Source organism: Aphis gossypii, chromosome X, assembly GCF_020184175.1.
Source record: "Aphis gossypii isolate Hap1 chromosome X, ASM2018417v2, whole genome shotgun sequence".
In the NCBI taxonomy this organism is placed as follows: Eukaryota; Metazoa; Arthropoda; class Insecta; order Hemiptera; family Aphididae; genus Aphis; species Aphis gossypii.
Window position 1 is genome coordinate 22,510,491 of NC_065533.1, and position 17,759 is coordinate 22,528,249.

The window sequence follows — 17,759 nt, forward strand, 5'->3', positions numbered from 1 at the left end:
TTTATTTATTTTTTTAATATTGAACCTGTTGTTACCATTAATTAATTTATGTAGGTATAAGTGTGCACAGGAATTTTTCACAGGGTGTGCAGAATTATTTTAGTAAGGGTTACTTTACTCGACCTACTACAATTCAGTGAGATAAATAATGTCTTTGTATTATAATAAATTTAAATTTTTTAGATGCTATTTTATTGATAATGAAAATTTAGAATATTAGATGTAAATTTAATATTATTCTTGACTGTTGTTTAAATTAAAAAGAATTATCAATTTATGTATTATATTACATATACTAACTAATTTACTCTTAATAATTAGTTTTAAATAGGTAATTTAACAATTCTTCATCAAAAATGAAAAATAGACACAGATTTTTGCACACCCCGTATGCACGCCTGTTCGTAGGTATAATACTATTATATTTTATTAAAGTTAATTAGTTACTACAATTTTCAATTCAGAGATTCAGTGATTCAATTTTTACTAGGTACTATTTTTAATTTAATTATACAAATGTATTGTGTAGCTGAAACTACAAAATGTTCAAAATAAAAAAAAAATTAATACGATAGTATGTTTAAATTTTAAATTAAATTTTTTTTTTTTTAGAAGAAGAAAATTACTTTCTTTCCAAGTATGGATTGAATAATTTATAAATATTTAAACATTACCACCTTGTGAAATAAAATGTTTGATTATGCTATTGAAGTTAAATGATTAATATGAAAAATATATTATTATGATGATTATTCATATTATATTTTAAATTAATACTTTACTAAAATAATATACAATTTACTAAAAATCTATTTTTCATGTATATCATGTATTTTAAATAAATAAATACTAATTAACAGCAGATCTAGATGGATATACATTCTGTATTTTTGTACTTTTAAAGACTAAACTTATTTGACTATGTAATATTGTTCTAATTTATATGACATTTCTTATTTTTTAAAGTTTGAATCTTAACTTGACATATATGAATTGAGACAGAGTTGCAAGTTTCAAATCTGTTGAGGCATGAGTCATGAGTAAAGAAATTGAAGATAACAACAGATAAAAATTTAAAACACTGATATTTAATTACAATTTTTATTGTTGGGAAAATTGAATAATGAAGCTTGTAATAATTAGGATGCCTTGATAAGTCGAGTATCATCAACAAACGGGGTAATAATAGTGGCTATTCATTTTTGTCTTATAATGTAAATGATTTTAATAACAGTTATTATTATATCTATTATTAGCTGTTCTATTTATCGAATATTAGGTACTCCATTCAATAAAGCTAGATGACTGCTAAAAGGGCAATCGTATTATATTTTGTAAAATCTTATGTGCTATATTTTGAGTGAATTATACATTCAACATTTTGACTGTTGTTACTCACTGTGTTCTAACACCCATATCACCCGCCCCCTTGAATATTTGATGAATATCATACGCAAAACTAAGACGATTACACCTAATTATAAACCGATTCAGTAATACTGAAGTCATATTTTGTTGTTTATTGACGTTAAACTAAACTTAGAAAATGTGTACAATGTTTTTATAAATACTTTATACTTTTGTTCAACAATTATACAAGATTTTCGTAATAAATGTCAATTGGAAATTACCTATTATTAATAAATAAAATGTAGTATTCTTTATCTTTATATTAATTATAATTTGATTGCGGTCGTAAAGAATCATTTCATGGGCCACGAGTTGTCGATCTCTGTTTTTAAACTTATTTCATTATTTTCAAGCTGTTAGATTTAACTACCTACTATTATTTGTATTGATTTAACTAGATAGCGACACAAGTAATATAAGAACTACCCTTATGTTACATACACTGTATACAGTTTATAAGATAACAACTGATATGAGTGGCGTCATTATTTTTTCATTTAATTCAGTTTTAATATAATATTTTGGTGGATTCTCATTCTGAATATGTTACATATATCTTCTAAATTCAGTTAATTTTTGGTTTATAATTTATAACCGTTGTGTTATTTACGTGAACAATATGCCCAGAGGTATGCATGTAATCTTTACAACATTTAGTTTAATGTTCTCATTTGTTTTTCGATACCTTTCGATAGAAATTAAATTTTGTTATTGTTCTAATTAGAAAATTTGTCAAATCACAAAAGGAGAAATGACGAGCTTCTTATCCCCGAAGAATTAGTAAAACCGAGTGTGCACGATGAAAAGGATCAAATTAGTAATAATTATAAACAAACAGATGATGAGAATCTCTTATCTAAAGGGAACAAGAGGGAAAGCAATGAAGACGAATCCAAAGTAGTCCCTGATAGCGATGTAATGTTTATGTTATATAATATTGTTGTAATTTAGAATAATCTATTCATCATGATTTTAATTTGTTATTTATTACACTTAAAGGGCATTCCTCGTCTGATACAAATTAAAAATTCAGATAGGAAAAAATTAAAACTGGAAAGATTGGCTTCGCTCAATGCATTTTTTGCAGATACTTCTGAACCCGATTTGTTATATAGATTTGAAAAGTTGGTTAAATTAATTAATTTAAAAAAACACATTTTTTTAATGGGATTCATATGTTTAGAGAAGAAAAAGAAAAAGAACAACAACGGGAGAATTATCAAAATATGCAAACCCAAGATAATACAGAAAAAGCACAGTTAGATGCAAAAGAAGTTGATAAGGCCATTTGAATAAGACAAGAATAAAAGAAAAGGGGTAAGTTTTTAGCTTACATCATATTTTGTTTAAAAACATTAACTATATATTATTTTTTTCTATTCAACTATTAATATTATCCATTAACTGTTTATGTATGAAAAATATAATATTTTTTTTGTTTTTAGATCATGAAATAATGGTTGTCATTATTAAAATTAACAAAATTAATACATAAATACTGATTTTTATTAATGACCGAAAAAACAATCGGTTAGGTAATTTAAATAATTGTGATATAATGGTACTATATAGTTTAGACTTCCTCAAAACATTTATTATTATTATTTAGAGTTTAGACTATTCATGCTACTTGTGATAATATATTATAGGTATTATATGATATCTTATTGAATGTAAGGTTATTACTTTGTTCTATTGGTAAATTAATAATTGTTAATTGACTAATATTTGAATTGTTCTGATTTATTCATTACTTTTTTTTTTTTTAACATGTTTTAGTACAATACTTAGTGCTATTTTTGTTATTGAGTATGGTTGTCTGTTTGTATTCAAAGTTATTTATGTAAAATTATTTGTTATCTATTTGATATTTATGTATGATAATTTCCCTAATTTACTTATGAAAAATGTTCCATATTTTTCTTGTGATAAGCATGATTATAAAATACTACATTTTTATCTTTTTGTGTTCATTTGTTGATACATTTACAATTATTGTATAATTAAACTGTGTTACTAATTTACTATAGGTAAATAAAACTTATATCTGTTAGAATGTTAAATTACTAAGACAATTTTCAGTTTATTTTCTTTTGCTTTTAATAAGTTGAAACTTTAAGAAATGTATTTAATATGTTCTGTATTTAAATTTGACATTAGGTAGATTATTTTATTTTTTTCAAATGTCATATTCTATTATTTAACTACCATTAATAAGTCAAGTCATTAGTGTTAAATAAGTACAGTATATTGTATGTTAATATTATATTATTGTATGGGTTTGTAGTTAATATGGATTATTGTGTCTCTACTAATATGTACATAACGTAGAGCTTATGCAAGTATATGATATAATTGTTAAAAAAACAATAAAGATAACCTACAATGTTAGGTAGCATTGTATTAATCAATGGTTAATTATTTTATTGGTTACTAAAAAAAGATAAATTTCTAGTTGGTTTATCAACCGTGATGTTTATTCATAATCTGCTTTATTACAATGTTAGAAGCTTACTTTATCTATTTGTATACAATATTATAATAGAACTTTTATTCGAGTAAGCCACTCGTAAATGAATTAACAAAAATAGAGAAAAATAGTGGGTTTAGATGATCACGTTATTAAACGTCAGAAGAAACTTAAAACAATGTAGATGATAAGCCTGAATAAAAGATAAATTGATTCTTTCTGATACAAAATAGTTGAACAAAGGCGAGAGAATTACCAACTCCCAAGCGTATAAGTTCATATTATTAGTACCTTGTGACAAACTGTAATAAACATTTTTCTAAAATTTTTAGTGGTGACATTTTCTTAAAACTTTTTTAAATCTGTCATTAACGTATATTATACAACAACGCTACAATTAGTGATGATTTTTACTGGAACAGAATTCATGTTGATCATCAATTAATACATGATCCAAGAATCTTTTAATATTTGTATACATGATTCATTCAAATATTCTGTATAGGTGAGGTAAGATGTACCAAAAGAACATCTGGTTTATTGGAATAGTAATTTTTTATAATCTCTAGGTATAAAATACATCTTGCGGAATAAAGAATGAGCGTGAAGAGAGAGCTTAAGGTAAATGTAACAAAACAATCAGTGAAATATAAGTGTTTGGGCTAAAGACTGATAAAAAGTATTTACATAATAGATTGTTGGATACGGTTAGGCTTAAAGGAATTATTTATCTATGACATACTGAAATGGTATGATAGGATTTTGGTTTATTTATCTGATATATTTCTAAATTAATCACGATTCAAATATTATTGAATGCTGTTATTGAATAATAACCTGTTGATAGTTTAGTTTGAAAATCAATGGGAGTTTTGAGAAATTAGTATAGTCAGAAGTCAGTCTAGATTATTTCTAGGCAGCATATACCTACAGTTTTTTCTTATTTAATAAGATATTTATTTTAAGCTCAAAGAAAAATCAATTGGTGGTGCTTTACTATTCTTTAATACTCTTTTATAGTATACGAGATTATAGTAAAAAAAAAACGATCTATGTAAGAAAAAATGGCATCGCTAATGACAATGATCGCTTTGTTTGCTTTACATTGAGAAAAAGTTTCCATCCAATCAAAATGATTGAACAATTTAGAGGTAGTTGTGATTTGTGAAATCGCAATTTTTAATCTACTGGTACTTAGAATGTTAAGCTGATTAGGGCGCAGCAATGAGTGGTAGTAATATGTAATAGTGGATGAAAAGTATTCAATTTAACTGAAGGTGATGTAGCAATGGGAGACAGATAGCATATTTTACGCGGAGAAAACTTGATTTAATATGCTGTTACAAGCATTGGTGGTAGAGTTATTTTAGAATAAGTTCAAAAAATAAAATTAATCAGGTATTATTGAAATTTAAATAGATATAGAACCAGACATTTTAAGGCCAAGGTAATCAGACGACCAATGAATCTTAGGTAAATTTGTACACCATATAATATGATATTAACAGGGTTCAGATTGAATAGCAATTTTTCTTCAGTTGTGGAGTGTTATTAGTTATGTTGAAGTGAATTTTGGAACATAGCTCCAATTTAATGCGACTTAAATGATACAAGATTCAATATAATTTACATAAATTTAGATAAATTAAGCATTAAAAATAGACTTAGTAGCTATGAGATCACCTCTATGAATACCAGAGTATGTGTTAGAGTTTAATCTAAACATCTGAAGGTCATCTGTTAAACCAACTTTGGAAAAAATATATCAGGCATAACCCACATTTCATTTAATATATAGGTACACAAAACGTCATATAGGTTGAAAATATAAAAGTTACATCAAACGTAACGAGATCGATAATTTTAGGACTTAGGCTACAATAGTTTTAGTGGAACATATTAAGTTTATTTGAGTTAAAAGAAGTTTCCAATTTAATTGGGTTAATTTGTGTTTTAAATTGTGTACAAAATTAAAATATTCGGAAATTCTAGGTAAATGTGAGATATAAATAGAGCAATTTAAATTATAGTTGGATATATACGTGTTTGCTGGAATTTCTGTATTGATGAAAAAGCTATCCAGTGAAATTTTTATAGTGATATTTTAATTTCTAGAACATAGGTTTTATGAAGTCTTAGTGACGATTGATTATACAAGATATACCGTTATTATATTTAATCATGATTAACTCTCCTTATTTATTTATTTTAGTTCAGCATTCGTCTAATGTAGAAGATTACATTCAGATGTTGTATTATTGTGAAATTGTGAAATGATGACTGAAATTGTATCTATTATTTTTACTGTAATAAGATTTAAATTTTGTGTAATGACTGTAATGCCTTATCTCTAACTTTCAGAAATACTTTAAGCAGCTTAGGTTCATTTTAATGCAGTCAACCAAGCCTGATAAGATTGAAGTCCGCTGTCAAGGAAATAGAAACATTATCAAAAATATCTGTTAAGTTTTTAGATAAACCTTTCAGTGGACGAAGTCAAAGATGATTCTTGAAAATTGTATAGGTACAATAAAGTTAGATACTTTTCAATTTCTACTAGTTTATTTTCAGAATTTGGCAGGGCTCAGTTCAGTAGATATGGACTCTAAAGACATAATTTTTTTTTTAAGAATGCATTATAGTTTATCCCAAATAGAAGTATTTTTTACCTTTTTTTTTTACCTACATTAAATAACTAAAGAGATCAAGATATTTTTCTGAAGTTCAGCCAACAACCTTTTTTTAAATATAACCAACTTAACGTTCAAGATATGATTTTTGATTGAGATTTTTTTAATTCCTTAATAGCTTTCAAAAACATCATGCATAATTTTATTATTGATTATTTTTTAACATTTTCAAGAATTAAGGTAGATAAATTAGATAGATCGGTAAATCAGATTATCTTTGAAGAATCAGGGTTAGTAAAAATTATAGATTAACTGAAGTGAACGTTACTGTTTATAATTAGTAATTTTTTCATAATAGGCTTTTTATTACTAAGAGATCCAATCATCGGCGTCTATAGGTAACATTTTAGAGGGGAGAGGGTCAAAATAAAAAAAATTCTCAAATGTTAGGTAACAAAGATAATACTAATATTATGGTAATATTTATTAAGCTACAAGTTTTTAATATTTTTTGTCCAGAGGGAGGGCAAGTAATGGGCGCCCATGAATACAATCAATGCAGTGAGAGAAAGTGATTAAAAGCGGTAGGAAGTAATAAGGTAAAAACAGCTGTTTTGGCGAAAATAGATTGTACAGTTAACTTAAAAATAGCAAAACTATACTGGTATAAGAAGATGGAGTTATACTTTAAGCACTAACTACTAAGGGTCTCATTATTATTTTTTATGATACACCATTACACCACACACATCACGTAATAGTCGTAGTACTTACATTAAGTAAATAACACAGGTAAACGTGTATATTATACCACTTAACTTGGTATTGATGATAAGTTATTTATAGATTTTAAAAATAATGAAAAAAAGTACTTATCTACAAATTCTATCTCCATTTACGTATATTTTAGAATTATCTATAATAATATATTATCTAATAACGTGTATAGTGTCTAGAGTCTAGACGTCCCAGTGTTTGAAAATTTTTATCAGTAGGTATTTCAAAATATTTAGAAATATAAATATATAGTTGTTCAAATTATTTGTACTTCATCATTTTATCATTTTTATTACCTTTCTTCGATTCTTATTATCCACCCTTATCATACCTATTTAATACAATATTTACTTTGATTTTGAGTGAATAAAATAAATAATTAAAAATATTAAAGAAATAAAAGAGCATGATTTATTGTAGTTTTAAATTTAATTTAAATTGTTAATAGCAATAAAGATTCATTAGATTTAATTCTTATTTAGTATACTCGTAGGTACCTACATGGGTTTGGGTGTTCAAACACCTCCCGAAATTAAAGATAAAACAATTTTAAAATAAACATTGTGAATTAAACTTGATGTATATTTAGACCAACCCCCCCAAATATTTCCTACCTACGCCCATGAATGCCTATATAGTGTTAATTGCGTATTTATTTATATTAATGCAATGAAAACTAGAAAATTTTATGGATTTCACCAATACATGTATAATAGATACAGTAAGTACATATTAATTTATTATCTATGCGATGTAATCATCATATAAATTAATAAATAATAGTACTTTCAAATTAAACATTTTATTTAAATATACATAATATTGTATTTAATCCGTATACTCGTAAAATAAATTTTTACTTCTAAAGTATTTGGTACTTAGCTATTAATAATTAAGAAACCTCAAGCACCTAATTAGGTAGGTACCTAGGTGGCTAGGTACTTTACCTACTTATTTTATCTTGCATAGGAGTTTTGCACAATAATTTAATTAAATATGTCACATTTCTATGATAACTAATCAACATTTTTATTAGTATAGACTTTTAACAACATAGATGTCAACATTTAAAAATCATACTGGTATTATATCAATCATATAAATTACAAAAGCATTTTTCTAATAGATACATAAATTATATTTTTAACAATTAATAGGTGAAAAAGTCAAGTTCAGCATATCTCAGGGTTGAATAATATCTTATATTGTTACAATTTTAATACTTAAATAAAATTTAATATTTATAATGATTTAATTTATGATCTCAGTAGTTTTGTAACTGACAGTTGTATGATGTTTAACATTATCATATAGATTCAATAATCAAGAGATGTGCTGTTTTATTGCTTTCGTTCCATTACTACACACACCAAATACAAATTAAGCTTAAAATTAATATAGATATAATAATATTAAAAAAAAAAAAACATTTAAAATAATGTCACAGATTCAATACAATTTCGCACTTAAGTTATATGATTTCTACTCAAAATATTTAGGTACGTATAAAATAAATACAATTTTCTTATATTTAGGTATATCTTGTATTGATATAAATACCTATTTAAAGAATTGTAATTTGATTGTTATCTAATCTACCGAAACGGCTTCATATAATTTTAACATGTTTAGCATTAAATAACAGATATTACATGCATTATAATTACATTTACATTTGGTTTATCGTTATTACATTGGTTTAACAATTAAAATTGTATCAAAGGTTATTAATTAGAATTTTGGAATTACAATAATTTGTTAAAATAATGAATTAAAATTAAAATTATTACTATTAATTGTAAAAAATACATACAAAACGATATTATATCATAATAATATTGCATTTTTATGTAGTAAATGTATGACAGTTTTAGATTAAATCAAATGTATTATTCTGATGCTTTGAAAAAAAATATTCTTTTTAGGTAGATACCTATATCGGTTGGATTATATATTATGGGTTTTGGAAGTTAGGTAAGATTTTCGAAGTAGGTACTCAGAGATTTCGATTAAAATAAGTGTTAAACCTAACATTTAATAAAGTTGACCGATAATTGGATGTTTTAAATTGACTTAAATACAAGAACCTAATAAGTTATAAGTAATAAGTAATAACTATTACCTAATTGTGTATTTCTACTTCTGATATACCTGTCTGATTAGTAGTATTGTATTTACTTTTTTAATGGATTATTGATTTAAAAGTATGAAAATAAAAGGGCATTCTTGTTTATTTATTTTTGAGGAAAAAATGAGACACTTTTTACGTTCTAACTTAAATGATATGGGTTTGAAAAATCATAGTATAATACTATAATATCATTAAATATTAAAAAAAACTAACATTAATGAATTTCTCAGAAAAGCATTATTATAAAATTAGATATCCTATAAAATTTGCAATTTTCTCTAAAATCATATAACAATAATTGTGATAGTTGTATAGGTAGTTGTAATTCATTAACAAGCAATTGGAATTAATTTAATTTACTGGTAATTTAAGCTTTGATTTTTTTTTTTAAATATTTTTTTTTGTATAGTTATAAAATTACAAATACGATATGATTTGGAAGAATAAAACAAGTTAAACACTTTTTATTATTAAAATTATTTAAAAGACTCGCATTATTTGACGTTATACCCATTTTTAATTATAGGTATGCATAGGTAATACAAATAAATGTATTAAAAATATTTAAATAAATCGTACCTATAGTCCATGAATAATTTTTTGAATTGTTTAAAATTGTTTAAACCGTATTGTTATTTCTGTTTTACACTCATCGTTAAAAATTCATTGTTCTAGTTTTTTGAATGTATACAATAAAACGACCAAATAATAGTAAAAATTTAATATTAAATATTGATTGATAAAAACATGTAATTATTTCAAATTGAAAGTTTTACATCAAAATGATTATAATTTTAGCACAATTACAATATATTTTCCGAACCATTAAATTGATGTTGGTGTAAAAAATATGACATGGATATTTTTTTTTAGAATACAAAAAGTAATAATAATGATTTAATATAATAAATAATATACGTTTGTATAACGAAATAGGTAGATACGTATATAAAATTATAATATAATATATTTTAATGAAACTAAATTATTCTAAAAACATTTTGTTAATAGATACTAAAAAAATCATTATCAAGTAATCAAGTGTACTGATTACTATAGTAAATTATAAATGCTTGTGTGAAATTAAATGTATCTTATTTATACATAATTTAAACAATTTAATTTAATTTAAAAATTAATGCTATTGACGATGCTTCATTTAACATTATGAAGACGTTAGAATTGTTTTTTGATCACATTTATATTTTTATAAATAATATTATTATTGATTAATAATATTATATTACTATGTTATAAATTTAATTATTATCACCGTTTATATTCTATAAAAATATCAATATCAAATTGTTAATAGATATCTAAGAAAATTAGTTGTGTAAGCTAATTATAAAATCAAATTGCTGTCTCGCGATCAATTTTGAGCGTAGATTTCGGGAACTACCTACATTTTAAATATATTTACATATTATGCATGATCATGTATACCTATGAGTTAAAAATTTTTCTATTTAGTTAATTATTTACCCGTTAACTAACAAAACTATTATTGCGTGTTACATGATAATATTGATTATAACTATTAGTAGGTAGGTATTTTATTATTAATAAACAATTTTTTTTGTACAAAGATTCCACTATATAACGAATAATCTACATTTTTTAATAATTATTTTTTACTTTTAAACTTTATAATATATTTTACATGGAACGAGAAAACGATATTGTTATAGAATATAGACCAACGACGAATGTTGGTGTGTGCATTTTCAAATCCGTTAATTAGTTATATATTTTCACATTTGATTCCGTACATAATTAAAATAACATAATTAATAATTACAACTGTAAGATACCTACATTACAAGGATGAGAACTAATATTTTTCGGTATAAGTCTCTGTAGTTGACGAACTAGGTACTTAAATATAGGTTCCACAAAAAATGGTTTATAGAGTTAGACATGTCCGGTAGTAATTGATTACTAAGTTAGGTATTACAGGAGTTAATTATAGTAAACATACAATCATTATTTTCAATTGATATGTGATTGTTCATTAACGAGTGTAAAACATTGGGAAGAGTTTATAATCGAGGGATTTTGAACTTATAAACTCATGTCCTATTTTTAATTAGGTAGGTATAGGTAAATACTTAAAAACAATATAATCGACATTTTAGATATTACACTGTTTAAGAAAAATAAACTTCAACATCTATTAAATGAATTTGTACTACATTTTTGTATTATATATTAATATAATATGACTATTATAGATACTTTTATTAACACATTATTATTTATCATGTCACAGTCGTATACAATTTAGATATCTCCCTATCATCAGATCTCAGATTGTTACTAACTTATACTCTTTTCTAGCGGTCTATTATAAGTTTTGATAAATCGTATAAAAAATCATCACGAATTGTCATGCAGTAAGAACCTGATAATAATTTATTTTCAGAAATACGCTTTTATTGGAAATACCTATTAAAAATTAAAAAAAAATTAAATTCAAAAGAGTTTCAACATACATACTTTTTTTCTATTTCTATACTCTGGGTCTACTTGTTATCGTTATTGATGGGATATTCTAATTGTATTATTTATTAAACGGTAGGTACAGAATACATACCTTTATAAATTTTCTATAGTCATTTTTTGGAAACCCTGCGATATTACACACCGTATTCATTAAAATCAAACAAGAAAAATGAGAAAATCATATGAGAGAATTTTAAAAGATAAGTACTACAATCAAAAGAGCTGGTGATAGCATGACGATAGGTTTAAATTACAATGTGTTAGTAGGTACTTCTAAATATTAAATTTAATAATAAATATATATAGTAAATTGCATATAATGCCCTTAAAAGTTATAGACACGTACTAGGTACTATAGTATTGTGAATTTGAAGTTACTGTTATAACTTAATAAAATCATTATATTAAATCATATTCGATTATAATTTGCTATTGTAGTAATTATATAATAATAATATACAACCAATATTAATTAAATTTAATAATGATATAAAATTGTATACTTATAGTAGTAGTTGTAATACATAATTTTTGAATTATTTTTAAATAACTATTAGTAATGATTATTATTATTGTCTCATCCTTGAAACGTAAAATCGAAAAAAATCACCGAAACCGATTTATAATTCATGGATTTATACTGAAAAATATGCTTACATTTATATGTATTTATAGCTATATAATTATCTGGTATACCTAATGCATTTAGTAAAACAGAGAGAAAATATAAAAATGAAAATTGAAAATCAAAGCGTTGTCGTACAGACATACTCATAAAATTGAATAGTAAAATGAAACTTTTTCTGCAACACAACGCGTAATTACGATAATAAATTAGGTAGATAGTAGGTATTAGAATGTTTATGACTTATAAAGAACATTGATTATATTGATGGTTGATAACATTTTAGACCAAATTGTAAATCTGTTTGCTATGACACATAAACAGTTAAATTTAATTAAATGTTGTATATGTTTAGCTATAGCTTGAACTTAGGTACCAAATACATTTTTTGTTTTTAATTTTATGTGATATTGTTTTAGTATTATAAGTAAAGTTTTTATAAAATTGTATACATAGTAGGTAATTTTTCTTACATTTTATGAATCAACGTAGGTAAATATTTTTTAAAATTACATGTGCGTGTGTCATACTTTCATAAAGGCTGCATACTAGTTGCGTCCCGAAAATATCTACGAAAAAAGGTCTAATCCGAATTGCGGCCCGAGTTTATTTTGGGTACAGACGAGTTGCGGCCCGGGTTTTTTAATTCTAAATTCAACATCCTACTTTATACAAAATACATAGCTAAATAAGTAAATTATACATCAATTATTTCAAATAGATATTTAATAAATTTTTTTATCCATATTACTCATTTAATGAATTATATATATTTGTCATTTTTAAACTAAATAAATTTAATTAACATGCATTTTTGTTTGCATATTTTTGTATACCTATTTGAATGAAAATCAATGCATAAATGCATGCATATTATACCATAATAAAATTTAATTACATACATATAATTAATTTAATTTTAAATTCCGGGACGCAATTCATATGTAACTCAAAAAAACTCGGGCCGCAATTCGTATGCATCCCAAAAAAACTCGGGCCGCAATTCGTATGCATCCCAAAAAAACTCGGGCCGCAATTCGGAAGAAATTTTTACCGCGGGACGCAACTAGTAGCCACCCTTCATAAATGCCAAACACTCGTGGTTAATACCTACCCATTATAGGTAATGGCAATAGAAAAATATTAGATAATATTTTTGATATCACAACTTACAAGAATGTTCAACGTGTATCAGTGGTATCATTTCAGTTTTCAATAGAATGAGAGGTGGAAAGTTTTGCTCAGTTCAAATAGGTACTTAGCTTAAAAATATTACTTGCTATGCTCTTAACCATGTTTGTACTTACATTTTTATTTAATTATTTTTGCCATCTTTCATATTTTATAATTTATAATTTAGACATTTTATTTTATAATCGTTATAACGAAACTTTATTTTTTATTAAAAAAACATAATTTATTAGTATAATGTAGTAGATATTTTATATTTTATTTTGATTAGGTATTAAAAATGTTTTCGTATATTCGTATCCATACTTTACAGATATAAAGCTACAAAATAGATTATATTTCAAAATAAAATAGGGATAAATGCCCACTTCGTCACTCTTAAACGACACCACTGACGTGTATCACTAGAACTATTATAATTAATGTATATGTATTACTTTTTGAATAATATGAAATTGAATGAATATTTTAAGTTTATACAATTCCAGATATGATACATTATATAGGTACCTACTTTGATATATTTTAATAATTTTTTTTTTTTTTAGAGTTCATAATGCCATATACATTCTAACGCTACCTATCCATAATCATATTACTAAAATATAACAGATTACGATAGTTACCTACCTAATATTATGTATAGGTACAGTAAAAGATAGAAGAATAATGACAGAATATAGCATTGGGTACCAATATGATAATAAAAATAAAAAGACCAATAAAGATAAAAACCGTACGCGTCTAATATTAATTATAATATAAAATAACATAATTCGAAAGCACGGTCTAACAGATCATTGTAAATATTTAAAAACCGACAACGATCCTCGTCGTGGGGTTAAAACGTACCCGTAGTCACTATCATCAAAGTCTTGCGGACGATTTTTTTGACGTAACTGATGGATGATATTTTTGTTTCGAATACGATATACGATCGTCGCGTAAATTACAATACTATATTCGTTTAGGATAGGAAACAATATTATTATATTGAAATATACAAATATATATGTATGAATAATTATTATAGTAAGTTGTGAATATCAATAAAACATTACGCTCCGTAAACGATATTACAAATGACGTATCACACGCGGATCGCGCTACTGCGCGGTAGCAGTCTGGTTTCTAAGTTCGCGGTATCTACGCGTATAACGCGCGTGGTATATACCTGATAATATAATAATAGGTACTATGATATTCGCAAGCGGTGCATACCACGTACGGTCACCTCATCGTTACCAACACGCGTACACGGTCCGTCTTCGTATAGGTACGTCGCGACGCGCGAAATACAATTATAATATATATATTATAATATTTACATCGGTTACCTAGCTACCTAGCCTAAACACAATACCTACCTATATAAAATGCACTATTATATTATATTATAATATACATATAGATTTACAATATTACACAAAATAATATTTAGGTAAGGACACCTAAAACATGATAACGTTTATAACGTACACGCTTATATACACAACACCAGGTCGTAGGTATAATAATATTTGGGCGTATTATTATCGTTGTTGTTTTCCGAGCTGTGCCGTATGGGTACGGCGGTGAGCGTACGGCACGTGTACGCCTGACCGCCTCACACGTACCACTCCTTGACGTCCTGTCTCTTCTTGGGCTTGTTGCTCATTCCGACCATGCCGCCGACACCGCCGCCGCCGCTGTGCGGCCTGAAGTTGTTGTGCGCGTAAGTGGGCGACGACTGAGCCGACGACGGATAGTTGCCCGGCGACAGCAGGTTGGCCTGCTGCTGGTGATGGAGATGCTGCTGCTGCTGCTGATGGCACAAGCCGCCCCTGTCCGAGCCTTGGTCGACGGGAGCTCCGTAAGCTTTGGGCATTTCGATCTTATATCTACAGCGATTATAATGAACAATAATAACATTAACAACGATGTTAGCAATCGATGACACGCCTACGCGAAATAGGCATTTATATACACCTATAATAAAAATATGCACAGGATAGCGAAAGCTCAATATACCTATCACACCATTACCGTCCATTGCGGGGTGGCACGTCTGTGAGACGTTTAATAATTGAAAATTTTGCATGTCAGACAAAAAACATCTCACTATTAATAATTGTTTCCTTTCTCTAACACACATACGAGCAACATATTAAATTTTAGTTTGGCAACTTTCTGTGGTACAAAGTTAATCCAAAAATTATTATCGATTTAAAATAATAGACGACGCTTAAAATATCTATCTAGATAAAAAAAAACCAGATAATTTAAAACATGAATTTATAAAATACAATTTTTTATTTTTTACGATCATATACGTCAGTGTTTGTAGAGAATGAACAATAAATCACAGAATAACTATAGAAAATATATCACGTAATAATTAAAATAATATGAAAATAAAGTTGAATAAAGGTTATCGTCATAGCATAGAAATATTAACACCTAGTCACAAAAATAAAATTAAACATAATAACATGCAAAAATTTGCAAAATAAAATTTTAAATTTATACTTCTGGTGTTATGAAACACATTTGTTGATTTTTGTTACGACCTTTCCAAAAAAATATGAAAAAACTAAAAGTCCTCAACCCTAGTTATATGCATGTAATATATTGGTCCAGTGTTTAAGTATATTATATTCTTTTCTCTAATGAACGTGTAGGAAAGCTTTGATTTCTTACCTATACAACAAAGAGTATTAAATCGAGTTAGGCACTGGATATAAAAATAATATTCTACTAACAAAACGCCAAAAGTGTATTTTGCACACATAGAGAAACACACACACACACATCAAGTTCTTCATAACCGCATTAAATTTTAATAATATTATAGTAAATTCGAAACTCGAGTACACCATATTTCGTAACCCATATTATATGCATTTTGGTATCCTATCGCATATAATATTGTGCTATGTGTTACTATTGCAACATCGTAAACGTACCTGTTCGTGTCGGTCCTGTACTTGACTTTGAGCACGAGCAGTATGATGAGCACGATGATGATGAGCGTGGCGGCCGTGACGAGCACTACGAACGCCGTGCTCTCGGCCGCCTTTGTGTTGATCGGCGGCTCGGCGTGTTTGGGCGGCGTCGGTTTGGCCGCCGGCGGGAAAGGCTCACCGCCGAACACCACGTTTGGCGTGGTCATCATCGTCTCGCCGTCGCGTTCGTCGTAACCGCCGCCGTAACGGTTACCGCCGCCGTATTCGTAACCGCCGCCGCCGCCGCCGCCGCCGTCGCCGCCCGGTTTCACGTCATTCTCCTTGTCGTCGCCGTCGAAGAACGTCGAGTGCGTCGTGGTGCTGGTGGTACTCGTGGATGAGATGACCACGGTTCCGGTGCCCGTGCTGGTCGACTTTTCGTTGCCGCCGACCGAACTGCTCGACGTGTTCGTCACCGCGGTCGCGGTCACGGTCACAGCCGTACCGGGCGCCCTCGAGTGCGTGGCCGTTTTCGTCGCGGTGGTCGTGGCGGCCGACGACCAGTACGGCTCCGTTTGGTTAGTGGTCGGCACCGCGGTGCTCACTGTCGCCCCCGCATTCGTCTTGTTCGTCGAATGTTGTTCCACCCATGTGGTTTGGTTGACGGGCGTCATCGTCCAGTTACCACCGTAGGTCACCACCACCGTACGTGAACCTAAACGAAACGATATCGTGATTGTTACAACACTTGTGTACAAGCGATATATTTTTTCATACACCCTCAAAGTTACATTCATACGTTAATTATTGCTATTATTGCTATTATATTTTTGGTGACTTTTTTTTTTTTTTTTTTAATATACTTTTTGTGGCAATATTTTAAAATTATTTAGGTACGATTAATTGTATGCCTGCCAATATAAATCAGTTAGATTAGATGTCCAAAAACAACATTTAGTTGTATAATTTTAGAAGTGCATTTATTAGATATCATATAAATAATATATTATTTTCCTTTGGGAAAGCATAGTATAATAATTATATATAATACTCGTATCAATTTATTATTACGATTTATTAAATGTCGTTTGAGTAA

General features: G+C 27.3%; 2 protein-coding genes across 2 annotated transcripts in view; one reads left to right on the forward strand and one right to left on the reverse strand.

Moving 5' to 3' along the window:
• Nucleotides 1-133: 133 nt before the first annotated feature.
• LOC114120670 (uncharacterized) lies at nucleotides 134-3,817 on the forward strand. The gene is made up of 5 exons (XM_027982642.2): nucleotides 134-2,039; nucleotides 2,135-2,325; nucleotides 2,410-2,534; nucleotides 2,594-2,727; nucleotides 2,856-3,817. The coding sequence occupies exons 1-4, from the start codon at nucleotides 2,030-2,032 to the stop codon at nucleotides 2,700-2,702; spliced, it is 435 nt and encodes a 144-aa protein (XP_027838443.1). The 5' UTR covers nucleotides 134-2,029; the 3' UTR covers nucleotides 2,703-2,727; nucleotides 2,856-3,817.
• Nucleotides 3,818-8,291: 4,474 nt separating this feature from the next.
• Nucleotides 8,292-17,759, reverse strand: part of LOC114120666 (neurexin-1) — a 225,921-nt gene continuing 216,453 nt past the window's right edge. Inside the window, exons 25-27 of the mRNA XM_027982637.2 lie at nucleotides 16,685-17,378; nucleotides 13,626-15,619; nucleotides 8,292-13,077 (exon numbers count right to left, since the gene is read on the reverse strand). Coding sequence (XP_027838438.2) covers nucleotides 15,346-15,619; nucleotides 16,685-17,378 — 968 coding nt within the window. The 3' untranslated portion in view covers nucleotides 8,292-13,077; nucleotides 13,626-15,345. The remainder of the gene's footprint in view (nucleotides 13,078-13,625; nucleotides 15,620-16,684; nucleotides 17,379-17,759) is intronic.

Bases quoted from the DNA above. Each gene is read 5' to 3' on its own strand.
- LOC114120670 (XM_027982642.2), top strand. The intron at 2,326-2,409 runs GTAATGTTTATG...TTACACTTAAAG, and splicing joins AAGTAGTCCCTGATAGCGAT to GGCATTCCTCGTCTGATACA. The intron at 2,535-2,593 runs GTTGGTTAAATT...TCATATGTTTAG, and splicing joins TTGTTATATAGATTTGAAAA to AGAAGAAAAAGAAAAAGAAC.